The sequence below is a fragment of the Somniosus microcephalus genome, chromosome 20, assembly GCF_052327205.1.
Source record: "Somniosus microcephalus isolate GS21.2 chromosome 20, FLI_Smic_1.0, whole genome shotgun sequence".
Lineage (NCBI taxonomy): Eukaryota > Metazoa > Chordata > Chondrichthyes > Squaliformes > Somniosidae > Somniosus > Somniosus microcephalus.
In genome coordinates this window covers 22023133-22048273 of record NC_141006.1, presented here as the reverse complement: position 1 = coordinate 22048273, position 25141 = coordinate 22023133, and the positions used below count along the sequence as shown (strand labels likewise).

Sequence of the window (25141 nt, the reverse complement as noted above, 5' to 3'; positions counted from 1 at the left end):
ATGCTTCGATGAGATACCGCCACACCCAAAAAAAACAGCTGATGCTCGCTGGCTAGGATCACGCATGAAGTGCGGCAATTAGGCAAGATACTGTAGGGCATACTATCGGTCACCAATCTCAAGCAGGAAAGGATGGGAAAAAAATTGCAGAGAACAAGTGATGGGTATATGAATACATGGTGAGGAGTCGTGGGGTATGACCTGAATCCTACCAATGTATTAGATAGATGATGAGGACCCAGAAGATATGACCAATATTCTCCAAGTGTATTCGATAGATGGGATGGACCCATGGGGTTTGACCAATATTAGCGTATTAGCTAGATGGTGAGGGTCCGTGTGATAGGACCAATATTCACATTTTAATATGTAAATGACATCAATTTTAACTGCAAATTACACAGAGCTGAGATTAGAAAGTGGTTTCAGGATCACAGAGACTATATTGAGATTGGTGACCGATAGTATGCCCTACAATATCTCGCCTAATTGCTGCACTTCATGCGTAATCCTAGCCAGCGAGCATCAGCTGGTTTTTTGGGTGTGGAGATATCTCATGGAAGCACGTCCACACACGTGCACTCTCCAGCAATGTATCGGTATTCGATGACATCTCTAAATAAGAATCTATTTCAGTGAGAGGATATCTACGGGCTGCCACAGGTTGGGGTTGCACCATGCTGTAACAGGATGTGGCAGGTTGTATTTGCAATGGTAATTTCCCCAAAGAAAGTTTGTCATCTCTGCCAAGCCATCACGCAAAGTGAAGGCTTCGCAACTGGTCAAGTGGAGGGGTATCCAATAAAATGAGTTGACAGGTTAAGGCATGATCACATTACCAGGTAGACTGGCTCTACAGCGTCACTGCAATGGCTTGGCAGCTCAATTGGATATGTATCTGACAGAGGTGCAGAGGGGGTTGGGAAAGGGCGGGGGCTAGAAGTAGGGTTAAGGAGAAGAAAAATAAAAACAAATCAGACACTGGGCTCAAGCTCTGCCTCAGGACCCCTTCTGAATGGAAAGTCCAACTAAGGACAGTGCAGTGATGCACTAATGGGCTATGTCACAGAGAAGTAAGGCCACAGCTTCCATTACCCACTCAAGTTACTGATCTCAGCTGCCCTGCAGCAAAGAGAAATAACTTGATGGGATTGTACCAACTGGGCCGCTACTATGTGCCTCTTTGAGTGAAGGGCACATGTTTGAGCAACGGGCTGCTTCCACCTTTTGGTCACAGTTAAGTGGCTTGGGAAGTTTTTGATAAGGAAGGAAACCCCGAGGAGGGGCGAGAGGGCAACATGCTCTGAAAAAGCAAAAGGGACATCTTGCTGAACCAACTAGAAGCGGACAACAAATGGCCTCAGCCCTACCCGAACTCAGAATGCCCTCTACATGTTTAATTCACTTCACTTATTTAGTTTTTTCTGGTATGGAGGGGACAGGCGAGAATGAGAGAGGGGGCAAAGAGGAGAAATGATCAGATTTTGAGAGAATCTGCCACAGTAAAACCATGCAACCTAACCCATGACAAAACAAACACGAAGCACTCAATCCAATTCTTACCCAAGAACGTCATCGCCAAACTGCAAGGAATCCATTTTCAGCGTCACCTCCGTGGGACGATGAGCTGGTTTGAGCACTGGGGGGCTCTCCTCTTGAGCAGTCACACCTTCCTGCTCTTTGGCATCGGAACTCTTCCTTGGAGGAGGGCTTTCTGCTCGGCCTGCCTTATATTTTGACGCTTTCACGGGTGACACCTCCCGGTATCTGCTTCCGTCTACTTTTTTTGTTAGGAACCGCTCCTCTTTTTTAAATCTCTCGGGCATTAATTCCTCCTCCTCCTCCACATCCTCCACCTCCCTAAACTTCTCCTTGGAGATGGTGATGTGCTTAAAGAAATTCACCTCTTCCCGTTTGCGTGGCCTATTGTTCTCGTCATCTTCCTCCTCCTCATCCTCCTCATCATACCTCTCCTGAGTTTTACTTGCGATTAATTTGCTCCTGTACTTGGAATCATCCTCGTATCCATATTCCTTTTGGTTCTTGGCCGCGTAGTCCTTGTCGTGCTCCTCCACCTCATCTTCATCGTAGCCAAATTTGTGACGCATCTCTGCTTTCGAGATTTTTTCAAACTCCTCGGCAACGCCACCTTTGAATCGTTTCGGGGATTGGCTGCAACGGTTGCCTTTCTCGGGGATGTTTTTCACGTGGAACTCCGTTTTCACCACACTGCAAGTAGAAAGCCTATCGTAAGCACTGGCCTGGTCTCTCCCTTTCTCTCTTTCTAAATCTGTTCCTTTCTGCTCCTTTTCTCTTCCATTCACCCTATCCTGCATTAACACTTTAGCTTTCTGCTCCTCTGCAAACCTGTGGTTCAACAAAAAAAAAAACACACAAAAAAGAAAAGAAATGCAAGACATTACACAATCCAGGGTCTGTGCTTAAACAAACAAGATTGTACAGCAAGGGTCCATCTCAAAGGTCTTGGTTCTATCCAAGGCTAGGACTCAATGAGGAGTCCATTCAGGTATTATATAATCGAGAAGCTTAGGTGAAAGGCCAAAGCCCAAATTGCAAGACACCAAGATTGAAAAGAGCAAGGAAGATGTGGCGGCGGTTAGGCCGCAAAAAGCTTGCATTTTAAAAGGGAGGAAGGAAGGATCGGAAGAAAAGACGGAGGGATGTAAGGAGTTCCACAGTTTGGAGGTCTTGAGCTAGACTACAAAACTGTGTGTGATGAGTCTTATTTCAGTCAGATTGTCCATGTTCAATACTCAGGAGTCCAACACTGGATCCAATGAGGCGCTGCAGTGAAGAATTCGGGGCAGGACATTCTACTACAGTAGTTGGGGAACAATACAGGACTTACGAAGTAACAGATCAGCACTGTGCCCTTTTACGTTGTGCGCTTATTGGAATGTCACAATCCAATAACTAGGACAAGGGATCTCTCCATGTACCATTCCCAGCCACTTAACACAGCTGTAAAACTCCTTTAAGCAAGTTTCCACAGAAGGAAACAGGGGAGAAAAGCTGAGGGGTAAAATCCTCCATCAAACATTGCATATTTTGCAGTAGAGCAAAAACTTTTGAGACAGCCCCCAACTCTAGGAGGAAGTTCTAACCAAACATGCCACAAGGAATGGACACCAATGGTTATTAGATAACTGAAAGAGCATTCCAGCATCAGTCTCATCAAAAATGCTGGCCCACACATAATTACATTTATTTTTAAAAAGGGTCTTTATGGGGTTTTAAAATCTTAACGTTCATGGAGCCCTCAATCCCAGCCATACCAACGTGGAGAGGCACTAAGTTGAGTCCAGGGAGAAAGCCTGCGTGTAAGGGGGCCCGTGTAATGGTTTATATTTTCATGCCCTATTCTCCATCCACCTGATGTTTGGAGCTTAAGGGGCAAGTACACAGCCGCGTCGCTGCGGGTGACAACTGTAATAGTTGCCCAAAACTGCCCCTGCCGGGAAAAAACGCGAGAGCCTCCAAGGGTGACCTTCCCACTCAACCCAGCTCAGACAGGGAGTGGGACTTGAGCTTCTATCAGTTGATGCACTGTGTGGGCTACATTTTATTGAAGCCCATAAACCAAGTCTAATTCTGGAGCGCTCCTTTACCTAACCAGCCACCCATCCCCATTACATGCTCGGAAGTTTTAAATTCAAGGTGCATTGCTTTCACAGAAAAGAAAGAGAAGAGAAATAGCCCAACGTTTGAAACCCACTTGCCCAGCCAGCTGGGTCATGAAGTGTGAAGAAAAATAAAGCCCAGATTAAATTGGAAGAGCACCTCCTTCAGGACAGACACTTGACCAATCACATCTGTTCAAACCCAGAACTGTTGGCAAATCATCCCACCTCGACTCACAGTTATATTGAGCTTTTGAGCAGCCATCCACTGCTGAATACTTGGTTAACCAGCTGGTCGGACTGTGCCTGTGTATGGGAGGATACATCACACATTATTTGTAGACGCTACCCACGACAGTCTCGAAGCCTCACCGCTGGGATATCCAGTGTATCCGCTACTTGATTCCATTGGTGGTCCGGAATTTGACAACTTTTGAAATGAAGGCCTTTACACAAGGCCGGCTACTTCCAGGTAACAAAAAACGGAAGAAAAAAAAGAATTCAATACTGACCTTTTCGGAACATACCTCTTTAGATATGAAGAGATAGTCGGGACTGGCTGGTCTGCAAACAAGCCAGACATTCCTGGCCGTGTTTCCTCTTTCTGTGCATTGCCCTGTGCCAAACCTGCCAACGGCGGGCTGTGGTTGGCCGGGCCTTGACGTGGCACGCTGCGAATCGTAGAGCTGAGCGGTGGGGGGCTCTGGTGAGAGGCGTTGGGCCTGGTTGGGCTGCGGCCCTGGGGGCTCATCTGCGAGGGGCTCCCGTGTGGCGAAGCGTGGCGGGCCGTGCCCGACAGCGAGGGGCTCTGTTGGCTCGGGCTGGAATGCAACGCCGGACTGGTCTTCAGCACCACGGTAGAACGCGGGGCCGGGCTGGGATGCTTGGGGCTGGTGTCGTAGGCGGTCAGGCCTTTCCACGAATCACTGCGTTTGGGGGCCAGGCCGGTGGGGGTCTCCGAGCTGCCGTTGCCGGCCTGCCCGTCCTCGGGTGAACGTTTCTGCTGGTCTTCCGTCTCCTGGGCAGGCAGCTGAGAGGCGGCCGCCTCTTTCTGGGACGACTTGATCTTCTTGCTCCGCCGCTTTGGTGAGGCCGAGCGGCTGCGGTGAGGCGAGGAGCGAGATCTGGAGGATGACGACCTTCCCGACCTGCTGGACGACGACTTGTCGGTGTACCTGGAGCGACTCCTGGACCTCGGCGATGCCGACCTCCGCTTGGGCGAGCGCGAGCGGGACCGGCCCCGCCGCGGGCTGTAGGTCGAGCGGTAGTTGTGCCAGTTGGGCCGGTAATTGCCGTAATTGTTATAATTGCCGTAGTTGCCGTAACCCCCACGGTTATTCCAGTTGCCCCTCGGGTAATAGCCTCGCCCTCGGCGTTGGATGAAGGGCCGCCTGTAGCCCCGATGCCCTCGAAACTCCCGAGGCTGGTACTCCCGCGGGTAGTTCCGTTCCCGGTTATGAGTCGGAGAATAGGACCTGGAGCGAGACCTGGGGCTGAAAAAGAGAAACAGAAACAGAATTAAAAATCACAGCAGGATGGGTTAAAGCAGCGTATCAATGAAATATGGTTTTGTTTTTGTTTTATTGGTGCTGGATACAAGTTCTATCGTGGCCCTTCAATAATCACATTACAGGTGGTTGTTGCAGTAACTACTTGCATTTATATCGCCCCAAGGCACTTCACAGAAGCAACATTTGATACCGAGCCACGGGAGGAGACATTAGGACTGGTGACAAAACCTACCTCTTTCACCAACCGTTTGAAGGAGTGAATAGAGGTAGAGATGCGGAGATGTTTAGGGACGGAATTTAAGAGCTTAGGGCCAAGACATCTGAAGGCACAGCCGGTAACGGAGGGGCGATTAAAATCAGGGATGCTCAGGTAGCCAGAATTGGAGGAGTTAAGGACTTAAGGAAGTGGCCCTAGAAATAGTAGATGCATTGCTGATCATCTTCCAAAATTCTATAGACTCTGGGACAGTTCCCATGGATTGGCAGGTAGCTAATGTTACCCCACGATTCAAAAAAGGTGGTAGAGAGAAAATGGGGAATTATAGACCGGTAAGCCTGACATCGGTAGTGGGGAAAATGCTAGAGTCCATTATAAAAGATGTAATAGCGGAGCACTTGGAAAACAGTGACAGGATCGGACAAAGTCAACATGGATTTACAAAAGGTAAATCGTGCTTGGCTATTCTACTGGAATTTTTTGAGGATGTAACTGGTAAAATAGATAAGGGACAACCAATGGATGTGGTGTCTTTGGACTTTCAGAAGGCTTTCGATAAGGTCCCGCATAAGAGATTAGCGTGTAAAGTTAAGGCACATGGGATTTGGGGCAAGGTACTGACTTGGATAAAGAACTGGTTGGCAGACAGGAAGCAAAGAGTTGGAATAAACGGCTCTTTTTCCGAGTGGCAGGCAGTGACTAGTGGGGTACCGCAGGGATCAGTCCTAGGACCCCAGCTAGTCACAATATTTATATAAATGAACTAGACGAGGGAACTCTATGTAATATCTCCAAGTTTGCAGACGACACAAAGCTGGGTGGGCGTGTGTGCTGTGAGGAGGATGCCGAGAAACTCCAGTATGATTTGGACAGGTTGGGTGATTGGGCAGAAGCATGGCAGATGCAGTATAATGTGGATAAATGCGAGGTTATCCACTTTGGTGGCAAAAACAGGAAGGCAGATTATTATCTGAACGGCAATAGATTGGGAGAAGGGGAAGTGCAACGAGACCTGGGTGTCCTTTTGCATCAGTCGCTGAAGGTAAGCATGCAGGTGCAGCAGGCGGTTAAGAAGGCAAATAGTATGTTGGCCTTCATAGCAAGATGTAAGAAGTCACACAACACCAGGTTATAGTCCAACAGCTTTATTTGAAATCACAAGCTTTCGGAGCGCTGCTCCTTCGTCAGGTGAAGTGGAGAAATGCATAAAGACACAGCTTATATAGTCAGAGAATAATGTCAGATGGTTACAGGTAATCTTTCCAACTGCCATTTATCACACCTCGGCAGAGAGATAATCACAGCAATCAAAGGTGTGAATGGTGTCCAAACAGGTCAGTCAGGAAAACATTACATCAAAGAACAATGAGGTGGGGTCAAATATTGCAGATGCTGGGGTCTGTATGAAAAACAAAAAAAGACAAAAAACATGTTTTTTGCTGGAAATCACAGCAGGTCCGGCCGCATCTGTGTAGAGAGAACAAGCCAATGTCGACTCGAGTCTGGATGACCCTGCGGCAGGTGGGGTTACACGTAGCGTGACATGAACCCAAGATCTCGGTTGAGGCCGTCCTCATGGGTGCGGAACTTGGCTATCAGTTTCTGCTCGACGATTTTGCGTTGTCGTGTGTCTCGAAGGCCGCCTTGGAGAATGCTTACCCGAAGATCGGAGGCTGAATGTCCTTGTCTGCTGAAGTGTTCCCCGACTGGGAGGGAACACTCCTGCCTGGTGATTGTTGCACGGTGTCCGTTCATCCGTTGTCGCAGTGTCTGCGTGGTCTCGCCGATGTACCATGCTCCGGGGCATCCTTTCCTGCAACGAGGTAGACAACGTTGGCCGAGTCACCTGAGTATGTACCATGCACCTGGTGGGTGGTGTCCTCACGTGTGATGATGGTATCTGTGTTGATGATCTGGCATGTCTTGCAGAGGTTGCTGTGGCAGGGTTGTGTGGTGTCGTGGTCGCTGTTCTCCTGAAAGCTGGGTAATTTGCTGCAAACGATGGTCTGTTTGAGGTTAGGCGGCTGTTTGAAAGCGAGTAGTGGAGGCGTGGGGATGGCCTTAGCGAGGTGTTCGTCGTCATCGATGACATGTTGAAGGCTGCGAAGAACATGGCGTAGTTTCTCCGCTCCGGGGAAGTACTGGACGACGAAGGGTACTCTGTTGGTTGTGTCCCGTGTTTGTCTTCTGAGGAGGTCTATGCGATTTTTCGCTGTGGCCCGTCGGAACTGTCGATCGACGAGTCGAGCGTCATATCCCGTTCTTACAAGGGCGTCTTTCAGTGTCTGTAGGTGTCCATCGTGTTCCTCCTCGTCTGAGCAGATCCTGTGTATTCGCAGGGCCCTAAGCTTGACACGTATGCTCAAGCTGTCAGGAGATGCATCAACGCCAGATTCATCAGCCGCACTCACAAGACAGTCCAGAATGTCACCCGAGCACAACGCAACGCCACCCACGCTCTCAAGACCAACCGCAACATCGTCATCAAACCAGCAGAAAGGAGGTGCCATCGTCATACAGAACAGAACGGACTATTGCAAAGAAGTATACCGACAACTGGACAACCAGGAACACTAGACAGTTACCTGCAGATCCGACCAAAGAACACACCCGCCAACTCAACAGACTGATCAAGACCTTCGATCCAGACCTTCAAAGCATCCTACATGCTCTCATCCCACGTACTCCCCGCGTGGGAGACTTCTACTGCCTCCCAAAGATACACAAAGCCAACACACCCGGACGTCCTATCGCATCAGGCAACGGAACCCTGTGTGAGAACCTCTCTGGATATGTCAAGGGCATCCTGAAACCCATCGTACAGGGAACCCCCAGCTTCTGTCGCAATACTACAGACTTCTTACAGAAACTCAGCACCCACAGACCAGTTGAACCAGGAACACTCCTCGCCACGATGGACGTCTCGGCACTCTACACCAGTATCCCCCACGATGACGGCATCGCTGCGACAGCCTCAGTACTCAACACCAACAACAGCCAATCTCCAGACGCCATCCTACAACTCATCCGCTTCATCCTTGACCACAATGTCTTCACCTTCGACAACCAGTTCTTTACCCAAACACACGGAACAGCCATGGGGACCAAATTCGCACCCCAATACGCGTACATCTTCATGCACAAGTTCGAGCAAGACTTCTTTGCTGCACAGGATCTCCAACCAACGCTATACACCAGATACATCGATGACATTTTCTTCCTATGGACCCACGGCGAAGAATCACTGAAAAGACTACACGATAACATCAACAAGTTCCATCCCACCATCAAACTCACCATGGACTACTCCTCAGAATCGGTTTCATTCTTGGACACATGAATCTCCATCAAAGACGGACACCTCAGCACTTCACTCTACCGCAAGCCCACGGACAACCTCACGATGCTTCACTTCTCCAGCTTCCACCCAAACCAAGTTAAAGAAGCCATCCCCTATGGACAAGCCCTGCGAATACACAGGATCTGCTCAGACGAGGAGGAACGCGATGGACACCTACAGACACTGAAAGACGCCCTTGTAAGAACGGGATATGACGCTCGACTCGTCGATCGACAGTTCCGACGGGCCACAGCGAAAAATCGCATAGACCTCCTCAGAAGACAAACACGGGACACAACCAACAGAGTACCCTTCGTCGTCCAGTACTTCCCCGGAGCGGAGAAACTACGCCATGTTCTTCGCAGCCTTCAACATGTCATCGATGACAACGAACACCTCGCTAAGGCCATCCCCACGCCTCCACTACTCGCTTTCAAACAACCGCCTAACCTCAAACAGACCATCGTTCGCAGCAAATTACCCAGCTTTCAGGAGAACAGCGACCACGACACCACACAACCCTGCCACAGCAACCTCTGCAAGACATGCCAGATCATCAACACAGATACCATCATCACACGTGAGGACACCACCCACCAGGTACATGGTACATACTCATGTGACTCGGCCAACGTTGTCTACCTCATATGTTGCAGGAAAGGATGCCATGGTACATCGGCGAGACCATGCAGACACTGCGACAACGGATGAACGAAAACCGCGCAACAATCACCAGGCAGGAGTGTTCCCTCCCAGTCGGGGAACACTTCAGCAGACAAGGACATTCAGCCTCCGATCTTCGGGTAAGCATTCTCCAAGGCGGCCTTCGAGACACACGACAACGCAAAATCGTCGAGCAGAAACTGATAGCCAAGTTCCGCACCCATGAGGACGGCCTCAACCTAGATCTTGGGTTCATGTCACGCTACATGTAACCCCACCTGACGCAGGTTCATCCAGGCTCGAGTCGACATTGGCTTGTTCTCTCTACACAGATGCGGCCGGACCTGCTGTGATTTCCAGCAAAAAACATGTTTTTTGTCTTTTTTTGTTTTTCATACAGACCCCAGCATCTGCAATATTTGACCCCACCTCATTGTTCTTTGATGTAATGTTTTCCTGACTGACCTGTTTGGACACCATTCACACCTTTGATTGCTGTGATTATCTCTCTGCCGAGGTGTGATAAATGGCAGTTGGAAAGATTACCTGTAACCATCTGACATTATTCTCTGACTATATAAGCTGTGTCTTTATGCATTTCTCCACTTCACCTGACGAAGGAGCAGTGCTCCGAAAGCTTGTGATTTCAAATAAAGCTGTTGGACTATAACCTGGTGTTTTGTGACTTCTTACATTTGTCCACCCTAGTCCAACTCCGGCATCTCCACACCATTCATAGCAAGAGGGTTCGACTACAGGAACAAGGATGTCTTGCTGCAGTTGTACAAGGCCTTGGTGAGACCACACCTTGAGTATTGTGGGCAGTTTTGGTCGCCTTATCTGAGAAAGGATGTTCTTGCCATGGAGGGAGTGCAGCGAAGATTCATCAGACTGATACCTGGGATGGCAGGAATGACGTATGAGGAGAGATTGGGTCGATTGGGCTTATACTCGCTGGAGTTTAGAAGAATGAGAGGGGATCTCATTGAAACTTATAAAATTCTAACAGGACTAGACAGACTAGATGCAGGAAGGATGTTCCCGATGGCCGGGGAGTCCAGAACCAGGGGTCACAGTCTAAGGATAAGGGGTAAGCCATTTAGGACAGAGATGAGGAATTTCTTCACCCAGAGAGTGGTGAACCTGTGGAATTCTCTACCACAGAAGGCAGTGGAGGCTAATTCATTAAATATATTCAAGGAGTTAGATATATTTCTTAAGGTTAAAGGGATCAAGTGATATGGGGAGTAGGCAGGGACAGGGTACTGAATTTGGATGATCAGCCATGATCTCATTGAATGGTGGAGCAGGCTCGAGGGGCCGAATGGCCTACTCCTGCTCCTATCTTCTATTTTTCTATGTTTCTGAGGGTTGTAGGAGGTTACAGAGATACTTTGGTGATTTTTGCTCTCCCCTCCCTCTCAGCAATGATATTCCATCACCTAAGACGGTCGGAGAGGAATTTTTCAGTACACCCCAACCCCACTCACAGAATCATAAAATGGTTACAGCATGGAAGAAGGCCCTTCAGCCCGTCAAGCCAGTGCAGGCTCTCTGCAAGAGCGCTTTCAGCTAGACCCACTCCCCTGCCCTTTCCATGTAGCCTTGCGATTTGTTTCCCCTTCAGGTACTTATCCAAAAACTTTTGAAAGCCGTGATTGAGTCTGCCTCCAGCACCCTCTCGGGCATTGCATTCCAGATCCAAACCACTTGTTGAGTAAAAATGTTTTTCCTTATGTCGCCCTTGGTTCTTCTGCCAATCACCTTAAATCTGTCGTCTGGCTCTCAACCCTTCTGCCAATGGGAACAGTTTCTCTATCTACTCTGTCCAGACCTCTCATAATTTTGAACACCTCTATCAAATCTCCCCTCAATCTTCTCTGCTCGAAGGAGAACAACCCCAGTTTCTCCAGTCTATCCAAGTAACTGAAGTTCCTCATCCCTGGAATCATCCTCGTAAATCTTTCCCAAACCCTCTCTAAGGCCTTCACATCATTCCTAAAGTGTGGTGCCCAGAATTGAACACAATACTCCAAATGAGGCCAAACCATTGTTTTATACAGGTTCTTCATAATTTCCACGCTTTTGTACTCCATACCTCTATTCATGAAGCCCAGGATCCCGTAAGCATTTTTAACTGCCCTGCCATCTTCAATGATTTGTGCACATATACCCCCAGGTCTCTCTGTTCATGCATCCCCTCTAGGATTGGACCCTTTAGTTTGTATTTTCTCTCCATTATTTCTACCAAAATCTATCACTTTGCACTTTTCTGCGTTAAATTTCATCTGCCACGTGTCCGCCCATTCCACCAGCCTGTCTATGTCCTCTTGAAGTCTATCACTCTCCTCCTCACTGTTCACTATACTTTCAAGTTTTGTGACATCTGCAAATTTTGAAATTGTGCCCTGTACACCCACATCCAAGTCATTAATATACATCAAGAAAAGCAGTGGTCCTAGAACCGACCCCTGGGGAACACCATTGTATACCTTCCTCCAGTCCGAAAAACAGTCTTTCACCACTACTCTGTTTCCTGTCACTTAGTCAATTTTGTATCCATGCTGCCACTGTCCCTTTTATTCCATGGGCTTCAACTTTGCTGGCAAGCCTATTATGTGGCACTTTGTCGAAAGCCTTTTGGAAGTCCACGTACACGTCAACTGCATTGCCCTCATCAGCCCACTCTGTTACCCCATCAAAAAGCCCAATCAAGTTGGTTAAACACGATTGGCCTTTTAACAAATCCGTGCTGGCTTTCCTTAATTAATCCACACTTGTCCAAGTGACTGTTAATTTTGTCCCCGATCATCATTGTTACTAAAAGCTTCCCCGCTACCGAGGCTAAACTGACTGGCCTGTAGTTGTTGGGCTTATCTTTACACCCTATTCTGAACAATGGTGTAACATTTACAATTCTCCAGTCCTCTGGCACCACCCCCATTTCTAAGGAGGATTGGAAGATTATGGCCAGTACCTCTGTGATTTCTTCCTTCACTTCCCTCAGCATCCTAGGATGCATCTCTGGTTCTAGTGACTTATCTACTTTAACTACAGCCAGTAACTCCTTTTAATCAATTTTTATCCGATCCAGTATCTCCTCTACCTCCCCTTTCACTATGTCTATGGCAGCATCTTCTTCCTTGGTGAAGACAAATGCAAAGTACTCATTTAGTAGCTCAGCCATGCCCTCTGCCTCCATGTGTAGGTCAGCTTTTACTATTTATATGCCTATAGAAGACTTTTGGATTACCTTTTATGTTAGCTGCCATTCTATTCGCATACCCTCTCTTTGCCCCTCTTATTTTCTTTTCCACTTCTCCTCTGAACTTTCTATATTTAGCCTGATTCTCAGATGTATTCTCGACCTGACATCCGTCATATACGCTCTTTTTCTGCTTCATCTTACTCTCTATCTCTTTCGTCATCCAGGGCGCTCTGACTTTAGTTGCCCTACCTTTCCCCCTAGTGGGAATGTACCTCGACTGTACCCGAACCATCTCCTCTTTAAAGGCAGCCCATTGTTCCATTACAGTTTTACCTGCTGATCTTTGATTCCAATTTACCCGGGCCAGATCCGTTCTCATCCCACTGAAATTGGCCTTCCTCCAATTAAGTATTTTTGCTCTAGATTGCTCCCTCTAATTTTTTTTTGGTTCGCACGGCCCATTCAAAAATTCACGCATTCGCGGTTTTTGCGTTTAAAAGCTGGCTCACCGGCTGCGTGGGACCTCTAGAGCGCTGCGCAGCTTAAAGGGAACGTTGTCCCCCCCACCCCAGGTTTTAATCGTTTTTTCCGCCTCTCCCAAGAGATTACGTGGTTCCGGGTGGGATGGGGAGTGTATATATTGTGACGCAAAGATCAGCGGGGAAGTTCTCCCGGTGACCTGGCCAACATTCCTCCCTCAAACAAAACCGTTTACCTGGTCATTTACCTCTTGCTGCTTGTGGGACCCTGCTGTGCACAGCCAGCTGCGGCATTTGCCTATGTAGCGGTTGCCAGTTGATGCCCGCACACACGGCCGCTCCAGCGGGAGTCACTGGATAGTGAGCGGTTCTTCTGGCTGCTTTCTCACTCCCAATCCCAGGGGCACGGAGAGGAATTGTAGCGGCTCGGGACAAGGTCAGGGAACTCAGCACAGACTGGGCACTGAACCTGGGATCTTCCAGGACTGTTCAGGCTCAGTGCCAGGCTTTACAGTGCGCGTTTGCCAAAAGAGACACGAGGCATTTACACCAGCATGATGGTCACTAACTGGCTACAACACCTCAGTGCTGGAGATAGAGCTTTGAACTGCCACGCCATCAACTGGTTGGGTAATGTACTGCATCCAACAATAGCTCAACATCACTGGGCAATTTTGCAGTGCCACGGAGCCCTACTAGATTGGTTATCCAGTAATCAAACACAAACGTATCTGCCGTTTCCGACACATTTGCACTCCACAGCAAAGAAAAAAAAGCCTAAATGGCACTATTATTCCCTTTGCTTTTAGGTGTTCTGGCTCAGTGGGTAGCACTCTCACCTTGGAGTCAGAAGGTTGTGCGTTCAAGTCCCACTCCAGAGACTTGAGCACATAATCTAAGCTGACACTCCAGTGGAGTACTTAGGGAGTGCTGCATTGTTGGAGGTGCCACCTTCCGGATGAAGCGTTAAACCGCCCTCTCAGCTGGGCATTAAAGATGGCACGATTTCGAAGAGGAGACAGGTAGTTCTCCCTGGTGCCCTGGCCAATATTCATCCCTCAACCAATAGAATATCTGGTCATTACCACCTTGCTGTGCGCAAAAGTGACTGTCGCGTTTCCTATATTACATCAGTGACTACACTTCAAAAAGCACTTTATTGGCTGTAAAGCACTTGGGACGCCCTGAGGTTGTGAAAGCGCGTCATAAACGCAAGTTTTTTCTTGCTGACCTCTGAGAATTCCCGTACACATCCACGCATAGAACCTCTGCTGGTGAGGACAACGTTAATACAGATTATTGACCACCCGCCCCCACCCCCACTCCCCAAACAAGTGAACTTCTCTATCGCGTGACTGGCTCGTGCGCCGTTGGTGCTGCTGTCGGGTTCAAACCCCTCAGGAATAAATACCAGCAACAGCCTGGAAACTGTGCTAAGCATGCAGCAAAGGCAGCTGATGTGAGGGTGACGGTGGGGGTGGGAATGGCCAACTAACAAACTCCCAACATTAGTAACTTCAACTTCAGTTTTAACAGGATTTAATAAGAGCTATTCAAAAATCATGAAGAGTTTTGATAAGAGTATATAAGGAGAAACTATTTCCACTGGTAACCAGAGGACAGAGTTAATTGGCAAAAGAACCAAAGGGGAATGAGAATTTTTACGCAGCGAGTTGTTGAGATCTGGAAAGCACTGTCTGAAAAGGTGGTAGAAGCAGATTCAATAGTAACTTGCAAAAGAGAATTGGATAAATACTTGAAAAGGAAAAATTTGCTCTTTCAAAAAGCCGGCACAGGCGTGATGGGCCGAATGGCCTCCTTCTGTTCTGTATGATTCTAACCATCAATGAGGAGGCCAGCTCAGTGCTAGTCAATTATGCTGAAGCTTTTGATTCAGGTTAACCATGTGAACATATCTGAGATACAGTACTGCTGTTTAATGGATTAAAAAAAAGTACAATACTGAAATAAAAAACAAAATGCTGGACACTCTCAGCGGGCCAGGCAGCATCTACATGGAGAAAAGACAGTTTGATATAACAGAAAATGCTGGAAATACTCAGCAGGCCAGGCAGCATCCGTGCAGAGAGAAACAGAGTTAACGTTTCCGGTCTGGGACCCTTCATCAGAACTGGAAAAAGCTGGAAATGTAACAGATATTAAGCGGGTGCAGAGACAGGGGGGTGGGGTGTAGGAGGGGAGGAAGGAATTGAAAGAACATACTGTGAAAATGTCACAAATGGGAATAGCAAAATCATACTGCATGAAAAAATGGGGGCAGGGATTATGATCTGAAATTGTTGAACTCGATATTGAGTCCGGAAGGCTGTAAAGTGCCTAATCGAAAGATGAGGTGCTGTTCCTCGAGCTTCCGTTGAGCTTCATTGGAACAATGTAATAGGCCGAGGACAGAGAGATCAGAGTGGGAGTGAAGCGGATAATTAAAGTGACAGGCGACCGGAAGCTCAGGGTCACCCATACGGACTGAACGGAGGTGTTCCGCAAAGCGGTCGCACAATCTGCGTTTGTTCTCCCCAATGTAGAGGAGACCGCATCGTGAGCAGCGAATACAGTATGTTAAACTGCAAGTACAAGTAGTAAATCGCTGTTTCACCTGGAAGGGGTGTTTGGGGCCCTGGACAGTGGGAAGGGACGAGGTAAAAGGGCATGTGTTGCATCTCCTGCGCTTGCACGGGAAGGTGCCAGGTGAAGGAGAAGGGCTGTTGGGGGTGTCGCGGAGGGAGCGGTCCCTTCGGAATGCTGAAAGGGGAGGTGAGGGGAAGGTGTGTTTGGTGGTGGGATCACGTTGGAGGTGGCGGAAGATGATCCGTTGAATGTGGAGGCTGGTGGGGTGAAAGGTGAGGACAAGGGGAACCCTATCATGGTTCTGGGAGGGAGGGGAAGGGGTGAGAGCAGAAGTGCGGGAAATAGAACGGACACGGTCAAGGGCCGTGTCAACCACAGTAGAGGGGAATCTTCGGTTGAGGAAAAAGGAAGACATGTCGGAAGCACTGGTATGGAAGGTGGCATCGTCAGAACAGACGCGGCAGAGACGGAGAAACTGGGAGAATGGAATAGAGTCCTTACAGGAAGCGGGGTGGGAGGAAGTGTAATCCAGGTAGCTGAGAGAGTCGGTGGGCTTGTAGTGGATGTTTGTCGAAAGCCGATCGCCAGAAATGGAGATGGAGAAGTCATGGAAGGGAAGGGAAGAGTCGGAGATGGACCATGTGAAGGTGAGGGAAGGGTGGAAATTAGAAGTGAATGAACTGATCTAGTTTAGGGCGAGAGCAGGAAACGGCACCAATACAGTCATCGATGTACCGGAAAAGAGGTGAGGGAGGGGACCTGAGTAGGACTGGAACAAAGTGTTCCACATATCCCATGAACAGGCAGGCATAGCTAGGGCCCATGCGGGTTCCCATAGCAACACCTTTAATTTGGAGGAAGTGAGTGGAGTCAAAGGAGAAGTTGTTCAATGTGAGAACAAGTTCAGCCAGGCGAAGACAGTTTGATGTTCTGTGTATGCATGCTTCATCAGAATTTCCAACTACCTGTCTTGTACTTCCAGCATTTTCTGCTGCTGTTTACGGGTTTTCCTTTTACCAGCTTTCCTCTTTCACCAGCTTTCCGACAAGATTAGTGAGATGGAGAGTGAGGAGAATAACTGGAGACAGAAAAGGTGTACCCCAAAGAGGCACTGTGACTGTGAATGGCGCCATGAGCATTATCGCGTGATCGCTAAACAGACATGTGAAATTTTGCTGCCCGTTATTTTAGGAGGTGTTAATGCATTTATATTAAACTAGCTAAATGACCCTTGTAACCTTGGCATCCTACTTGGGAGTGAGCGCGGGAGCGGGCCGAGGGGGCCTGCGCGGGAGCGGGCCGAGGGGGCCTGCGCGGGAGCGGGCCGAGGGGGCCTGCGCGGGAGCGGGCCGAGGGGGCCTGCGCGGGAGCGGGCCGAGGGGGCCTGCGCGGGAGCGGGCCGAGGAGGCCGGGGGCCTGCGCGGGAGCGGGCCGAGGAGGCCGGGGGCCTGCGCGGGAGCGGGCCGAGGAGGCCGGGGGCCTGCGCGGGAGCGGGCCGAGGAGGCCGGGGGCCTGCGCGGGAGCGGGCCGAGGAGGCCGGGGGCCTGCGCGGGAGCGGGCCGAGGAGGCCGGGGGCCTGCGCGGGAGCGGGCCGAGGAGGCCGGGGGCCTGCGCGGGAGCGGGCCGAGGAGGCCGGGGGCCTGCGCGGGAGCGGGCCGAGGAGGCCGGGGGCCTGCGCGGGAGCGGGCCGAGGAGGCCGGGGGCCTGCGCGGGAGCGGGCCGAGGAGGCCGGGGGCCTGCGCGGGAGCGGGCCGGGGGCCTGCGCGGGAGCGGGCCGAGGAGGCCGGGGGCCTGCGCGGGAGCGGGCCGAGGAGGCCGGGGGCCTGTGCGGGAGCGGGCCGAGGGCCTGCGCGGGAGCGGGCGAGGAAGAGAGCAAGCAAGGAGGCTGGGGCCTGTGAAGGTGGGAGTGAGTGAGGAGAGGCCGACAGCCCGAGTGAAGCGGGAGTGATCAGGGTGCATGCTGTCTGCCTGGGCCGGAGATGCAGGTGCAGGGCCTCTTCCTCCATTACCTGTTTCTGTGCTGTACATTCTATGTCATTACAAATATAGAGTGAAACCCCTTCTGCCATCATTAGAAATCTCACTAGAAGTGCTCATTAAAAAAAAATTGCCATATTCTTAGAAGACTATAAAGTAGGTTTTGCAAGAAAGCACAATTAATGGTTTCTGTGACAATCAAATCTGTGATTACACTGCACCCATGGCTCTGGAATCTGGCCTGTCAGAGTTCTGGAATACGACTGGTCGATAGAATAATAAGCCACAGGCTTTAGGATCTTAGATAGGAAAATTATAACAGATTCACTTGATAAAGTCAGCAGATACTTCAAGTCCCCACACCGGATTTCTCGGACGATTCTCCCAAGTGTTAAACTATATAGAAACCAACAGGCTAATAAGTACATAACGTTCAGCAGGGACTGGCTTTGACATTTTGTCAGTGAGGCACTTCCTTACCAGCAGGGCCCAGTGTTGAGCTGAATTCTGCACTCAGTGTTTTAAAAAAAATACAGCAGTCACGAAAACGTGCTTTAAATTAAACAAGGCCCGATAGAGGATAGTAGAATATCGACATGCATTCTACTATCCTCCAGAAATGTGTTCCTTAGACAGCACCCTCTATTCAGAAAAGGGGAAAGGATCCAGCGGGGTACCGGCCTCACACAGGTGATTCAGCCTTTATACTACACAAGCCGCTCCCGTCTGCAAACAGCAGGTATTATCCGGGAGGGGAATACTGACTATTCTAATTAAAAACACAGATGAATGTGAATAATACCAGGGGGGGGGGGGGTTAAAGGGTTAAAAATGAGAATATTGCATAAACTTGAGCCGTATCACCTTGCGTTTAGAAAATTGAGGGGTAATTTAACCGAGCGGTTTAAAATGATAATAAAGGGATTCGATAGGGTCGATACGGAGAAGCTATTTCCTCTGGTGGGGAATCTAGAACAAGGGGGCAGAATCTTATCAGAGCCAGGCCATCCAGGGGTGAAATCAGGAAGAATTTTTCCCACACATCAGTAGTGGAGATCTGGAATTCTCTCCCCCAAAAGACTGTGGGTGCTGGGGGGCAACTGGAGTTTTCAAGACTGAGATCAACAGGTTTTTGTTAGGTAAGGGTATCAAGGGATATGGAGCAAAGGCGGGTAAATGGGGCTGAGGTACAGATCAGCCATGATCTAATTGAATGGTGGAGCAGGCCCGAGGGGCAGAATGGCCTATTCCTGGTCCTATGTTCCTATGGATGACTCTACACTTCTCTATTGTCATGGAGAGTAAAGTAGGATTCTCCCACCTGAAGCCCTCGCGTTTAGACAGCTGAGTTCTCCATATTCCACCGTTACACTGCATTGGGCAGCACAAGCCGGGACGTGCAGATTAAGAGCAGTGCGAGCTGCCAGTTGCTGGTCAGATTGCCAAGTGCGATTGAGTGAGGGGCCAGCCTGCACGGAGCTCCGCTCGCCAGCCTCGCACTGCTTGAAATCCCCAACTGAAAAGAGCGGAGAGGAACTGCATCGCATATTGAGTAAAAATAGAAGGGGCTACTCAATGCATTAGTGGGTTTAATCGAGCGAATAGCTAAGCCATACACCACCCCACCCCCAACACCACCATTAACAATTTCCTCATGTAGAGGTCCAGCAAGAAGATCAGGCTTAGCTTAGAGCCCCTGTACCCAAATGACCCGCTGGCATTCACAGTCAAAGTTGATGTGAAGAATACTGCAGTGACCGAGACCCATGGAACAATCCCACAGTAACAGCCAACACCTTCAGGAAAGGAATAAATTAATAACTGGTTTTTTGGGGGGTAAGGAACCACAGGAGAAAAACAATTAAAAAAAATACAAACCAGTTCAGCTGACAGCCTGAGGTTATAATCAGTTTAAAAAGCCCCTCGAGTAAAAGGCTGAAGTTATACAGCAGCTGACATACATCGCTTGGGCTTTGGGACTGTTGCCAAACAGCTCTCCCCCCCCCCCCCCACCCCCACGCCACTTGCCCAACGCCAAGCACTGCGCTGACTCCCAGAGTTCTGGTGTGCTTCCACTATGTTGCCGATCTGACCCGTGCTACTGTGACTGAGCGGAAATTGCGCACCTCAAGAGCGGGGAGCAAACTTGGTGAAAGATCGAGAGCCACCTAGCTCACTCTTACAGGGCTCTCAGAGGCTGGCTCAGGGCTGCAATGGTGCCAGCCATTCTTCAGGGGCAGCAGAGGAGAGAGATTCCAAACCTCATTTAATGTAGGTCGGCGAGCACAGGGGTGATGAGTGAACGGGACTTGGTGCGAGTTAGGACAGCAACACGGCGGGACCACACTAGACTTCTGATCTGATACGATCCTGTAACTCCACAGAACGCCTAGCGACTCGAACTGACCAACGTTACACGAGGCAGCGCAAGTACAAGCAAAACTACATTCAGCACGCGAACAGTTAACACTGAACATCTCCCCCCACCCCCCCCCGCCCCACCCCCAAGGCCCGTTAAATATGAACACAATCACCGAGGAACACAGAAGGTGCGCCGAGCTCGCAATCTTCCAAAGCTCAAAACATTTAACGACCTTTTAAAATAACAAAACCTTGCTCAAGCAATTCAGCGGGTTTTGCCAGTCTGATTGGAAGTTACTCAAAAAGAGAGAAGCTAGCGAACAGCCGGTTCTTATTTCACAATGCTCTTCCAGTGCTACCCTGCATCAGGTTACCAGCATTTTAAATACAAAAAAAAATAGCATTTTAAAAGCTCGCACAACGCACACAGCACAGGAGTTGCGCTAGCAGCTGGATTAGCCATTCTGCTAGCCTGTCTCCAGGGTAACAGAAGAAAAATCTCTTCAGCTAAATAAATTACATTTTAACAACAAAAAAAAACCAGATTGAAAACTGAAAGACTCGCGGTGCTTACCCGGCGAAGCTTTTCATCGAGAGGAATGTGTGGCCCGGTGAGCAGCCACATTGCGAGGAATGACTCTGCTACAGCCTGCCTGCTAAACCCATTTTAACAGTATCAAGTGAACAGCTCACCTCAGCTCTAACTCTCACAGGAAGAGGCCGGCTGTTCGGGACACAAGCCAGCAAGGGATTGAAATTTTTTTTAAAGTTTTTATTTCTGGCACCGGTTCTGCCAACAAGAGTCACAGAGTGGATCAGCCCCCACGTATTTTCATTTAGTGAGGAAAAGAACTGGTTTCACTTAGCTCCTTGCGCACCGAGCCTCAGGCGGTCCACCCAGTGTTTAGTAGCTGGTGAGTGGGTTAGTCTTGAACTACTTGTGACCAATGACTCCCCCTAATTTTTTTTTGGGTGTGCGTGAAATTTCACATTTCAAAAGCCGGTACCGGGCAGCGCAGCTTCGAGGGAACACTGCTTGCGGCATTCCTGTTTTCTACAGTTGGGTAGCTGGCTTCGGTCGGGTCCGGGCGCCTCAATGCAGGGGCTTGTGGCCATTAGAGTGGCCCTAGTTACAATGCTGGTTCCATTCTGTTTTGTTAAAGCATTGCACTCCAGTAATGGCCCGTGTGCAGGCACAGAACCACTGACCCACAAACCATGTGTGTGTGTATGAAAGAACACAGCCTGAACGCTGCCTGTTATGGTACTGGCCCGTGCAGACTGAGCAGGCTCCAGTGCTAATTCTCAGTCTGTGCCGAGTTGGCTGATCTTAGCCTGGGTGCTATTTGGGGAAGCGAGATTACCATCCAAAATCACCGTGGTGTCCCAGAGGAGCCCGTTTGATCATCTCCGGTGCTCAGAGGGGAAGCTCACAAGTTTCCCCCTCTAACTTGGAATCTAGTTTTTTTTGGGGGTGGCGGGGGGGGGGGGGGGGGGGGGTTTCGCCTCTACCAGGAGATTGTGTGACTGTTGAGGGTCAGATGGAGATCGTGGTGTAAAGATGCTGCACGGTGGCAGCACAGGACAGGCTTGATGGACCAGCTAGACTTTTACTTGCCGATCCAGTGGCCCTGCTGGGAGGGGCATGTGCGGGCATTGTGGAGAACAAGATGGGGATTCAGTGCAACACCCCCTCACAGACGAACGTTTTGCTGATGCTCACCATCCTGTCTCATACTTGGTGTGATCAGTAGTGCGAGGTACCAGAGGACTGGTCATGGAATCATCCCCCAGCTTCAAGCAGCACCTTCAGGAAAGACACTGGAGTGGCCTTTCACCTCAGTTCGGAGGCAGCTCAGATTGAAGGGGAAAGTCTCCTTGTTGGCTCTAAAGGTCCCATGTGAATGAGTTTTTGTCGTTTCTAGTGGTCATGTGACCACAGTAAACCGGGCGCGGTAGTGAAGTGAGTAGGGACTTGGTGCATGAACACATATTTGCAGCACAGTTCTGAACGATCTGGTGTCTATGGAGGGTGAAGGATGGGAGGCCAGCCAGGGGAGCGATTGAGTATTGGAGTCTGGAGGTGATAAAAGCACATATAAGGAATTCAGTGGCAGAGGTGGTGGTTTTGGCAGAGGTGGGAATAGCAATCTTGGTGATGGAAAGGATATGGTGTCAGAAATGCTGCTCAAGGTCGAGTAGTATGCCAAGGTTACGGGGCATAAACCTGTTTAAAATAAATGCATTAACACCTCCTAAAATAGCGGGCAGCGGAATTTTACATGATTGGCCTACTAATCTAAATGCCTGCATTAATAATCAAGAGAACGCGAGTTCAAATCCCGCCATGGCCATTTAAGAAAATTGAGCTCATTTTAAAAAATCTGAAAATAAAAGGCCGGTATCAGCAAAAGTGACCATTAAGCTGTCTGATTGCCGTAAAAACCCAATTACTGTAGTTCACCTACGTCCTCCAGGGAAGGAAACCTGCCGTTCAATGCTCCCCTTAAGGTGTGCAACCGTGCACGAATCGGGAGGTCCCGCACAAGCCGCTCACCAGCTGCTGCCACTGGTAAAGGTATCATGCATGTGCGGCCACACGGCAAATTTAAAGGGACCGCGCACCAAAAAAAAACTTTGAAGGAACATTGTTGCCGTCCTTACCTGGTCTGACCTATATGTGACTCCAGTCCCACACCAACGTGGTTGGCTCTTAAATGCCCTTTGAAGCGGCCTAGCAAGCCAGTTATATCAAACCGCTAGCCACCACCTTCTCAGGGGTACTAGGAATGGGCGATAAATGTCGGCCTTGCCAATGATGCCCACATCCCAAAGATGGATAGAAAATTTTGCCTGTAATAGTGTCGTAACTTGCATTGAATCAGCAATCACAATCAGAGGACTACTAGTGTGGGAAATGGAAAATGCCACAGTGGAGGAGAAGGGAATATTCTTTTGAGGTTACCTTCAAGGAACAGTGCTGAGGTCTTTATTGTGTGATTCTTGAGTATATGATATGGAAACACGAGAAAAAAGCAGGAATGTTTTACGCTCTTAACACGTGTCTCTGGGCACACAGCACGTCGAGGGTCTCAACTCCTTGCGATGGTGTTGCAGCATGCCTTGCCAGAGTGCTGGAGTGAGGGTCTTCATCCATGATCTCCAACACCACGGAGTTTCCAAGCTTAGCCACTGCACTGTGGGGAGCACAATCACAGGCGACAGCTTCTCCTGCGGAGCGCTGGGGGACAGTTTGCCCACCTGCCAGCCCTCCTGGTCGATGCACAGCTAGTGCGGGGGGAAACTGAAGCACACCTGTGACTCCTGCCCAGGCCGCCGGGCCAGAACAGCAGAGTTTTAAGTGCGCTGACTGCTGGATCGGTTTGGATTTTGGGCTTTTGTGTACTGTACATCTTGCAGTGTTTCACATCTTGAGATTCCATCTTCAAATCAATCAACTTGATTTGAGGAAAAACTTTTTCACCCAGAGGGTGGCTGGAATCTGGAACTCACTGCCTGAAAGGGTGGTAAACATAGAAACATAGAAGATAGGAGCAGGTGTAGGCCATTCGGCCCCTCGAGCCTGTTCCACCATTTTATGAGATCATGGCTGATCATCCAAAATTCAGTACCCGGTCCCTGCTTTCTCCCCATATCCCTTGATCCCTTTAGCCTTAAGAAATATATCTAACTCCTTCTTGAATATATTTAATGAATTGGCCTCAACTGCCTTCTGTGGTAGAGAATTCCACAGGTTCACCACTCTCTGGGTGAAGAAATTCCTCCTCATCTCAGTCCTAAATGGCTTACCCCTTATCCTTAGACTGTGACCCCTGGTTCTGGACTCCCCGACCATCGGGAATATCCTTCTTGCATCTAGTCCTGTTAGAATTTTATAAGTTTCAATGAGATCCCCTCTCATTCTTCTAAACTCTAGCGAATATAAGCCTAATCGACCCAATCTCTCTTCATACGATAGCAAAATACTGCAGATGTTGGAAATCCGAAATAACAGAAAATGCTGGAAAAACTCAGCAGGTCAGGCAACATCCGTGGAGAGAAATTTGAGTTGACGTTTCGGGTCGAACCCTTCTTCAAAACTGGAAAGAAAAGAAACTAGATCGAAGGCAGGGCTGTGATCGGACAAAAGAATAAAAGAAACAAAAGAAGTAAAAGAGATTAGAAGCTAGACGAGATGGTAATAGGCTGAGATTAGGTGTAAAGTGTACTGGCTGGGCAAGAGATAGCTGCCAGGTGTGAGAGAGAAACAAATGGAAAAGGGGGGGGGGGGGGGAAGGAGTGGAAAAATTACAAGAAAAAATGAAATAGGGGCCGAGATTATGATCTGAAATTGTTGAACTCGATATTGAGTCTGGAGGGCTGCAGAGTGCCTAATCGGAAGATGAGGTGCTGTTCCTCGAGTTTACGTGGAACAATACAAGAGGCCAAGGACGGCGAGGTCCGAGTGGGAATGGAGCGGTGAATTAAAATGACAGGCGACGGGAAGCTCGGGGTCACCCTTACGGACTGAACGGAGGTGTTCCGCAAAGCGGTCACCCAATCTGCGTTTGGTCTCCCCAATGTGGAGGAGACCGCATCGTGAGCAGCGAATACAGTATACTAGATTGCGAGAAGTACAAGTAAATCGCTGTTTCACCTGGAAGGGGTGCTTGGGGCCCTGGACAGTGGGAAGGGGGGGGGGAGGTATGGGGCAGGTGTTACATCTCCTCCGCTTGCACGGGAAGGTGCCAGGCGAAGGGGAAGGGCTGTTTGGGGTGATAGAGGAGTGGACTAGGGTGTCTCGGAGGGAGCGGTCCCTGCGGAATGCTGAAAGGGGAGGGGAGGGGAAGATACGTTTGGTGGTGGGATCACTTTGGAGGTAGCGGAAATGCCGGAGGATGATCCGTTGAATGTGGAGGCTGGTGGGGTGAAAAGGTGAGGACAAGGGGAACCCTATCGTGGTTCCAGGAGGGAGGGGCAGGGGTGAGAGCAGAAGTGCGGGAGATCGAACTGACACGGTCGAGGGCAGTGTCAACCACGGTAGAGGGGAATCCTCGGTTGCGGAAAAAGGAAGACATGTCTGAAGCACTGGTGTGGAAGGTGGCATCGTCGGAGCAGATACAGCGGAGACGGAGAAACTGGGAGAATGGAATAGAGT

At 49.5% G+C, this 25141-nt stretch overlaps 1 protein-coding gene across 9 annotated transcripts in view; it reads right to left on the bottom strand.

Annotated features, from left to right (window-relative positions):
• Positions 1-25141, bottom strand: part of LOC147103079 (thyroid hormone receptor-associated protein 3-like) — a 152172-nt gene that overhangs the window by 24958 nt on the left and 102073 nt on the right. For 4 of the 9 annotated variants that reach the window (XM_085962378.1, XM_085962386.1, XM_085962379.1 and 1 more), the window contains 2 exons: positions 4154-5134; positions 1564-2367 (listed from right to left, as the gene is read on the bottom strand). In XM_085962378.1, coding sequence (XP_085818504.1) covers positions 1564-2367; positions 4154-5134 — 1785 coding nt within the window. Of the gene's footprint in view, positions 1-1563; positions 2368-4153; positions 5135-16610; positions 16686-20557; positions 20816-25141 lie in introns of those variants that run through there. The other 5 variants (XM_085962384.1, XM_085962382.1, XM_085962385.1 and 2 more) reach the window with 5 other exon arrangements.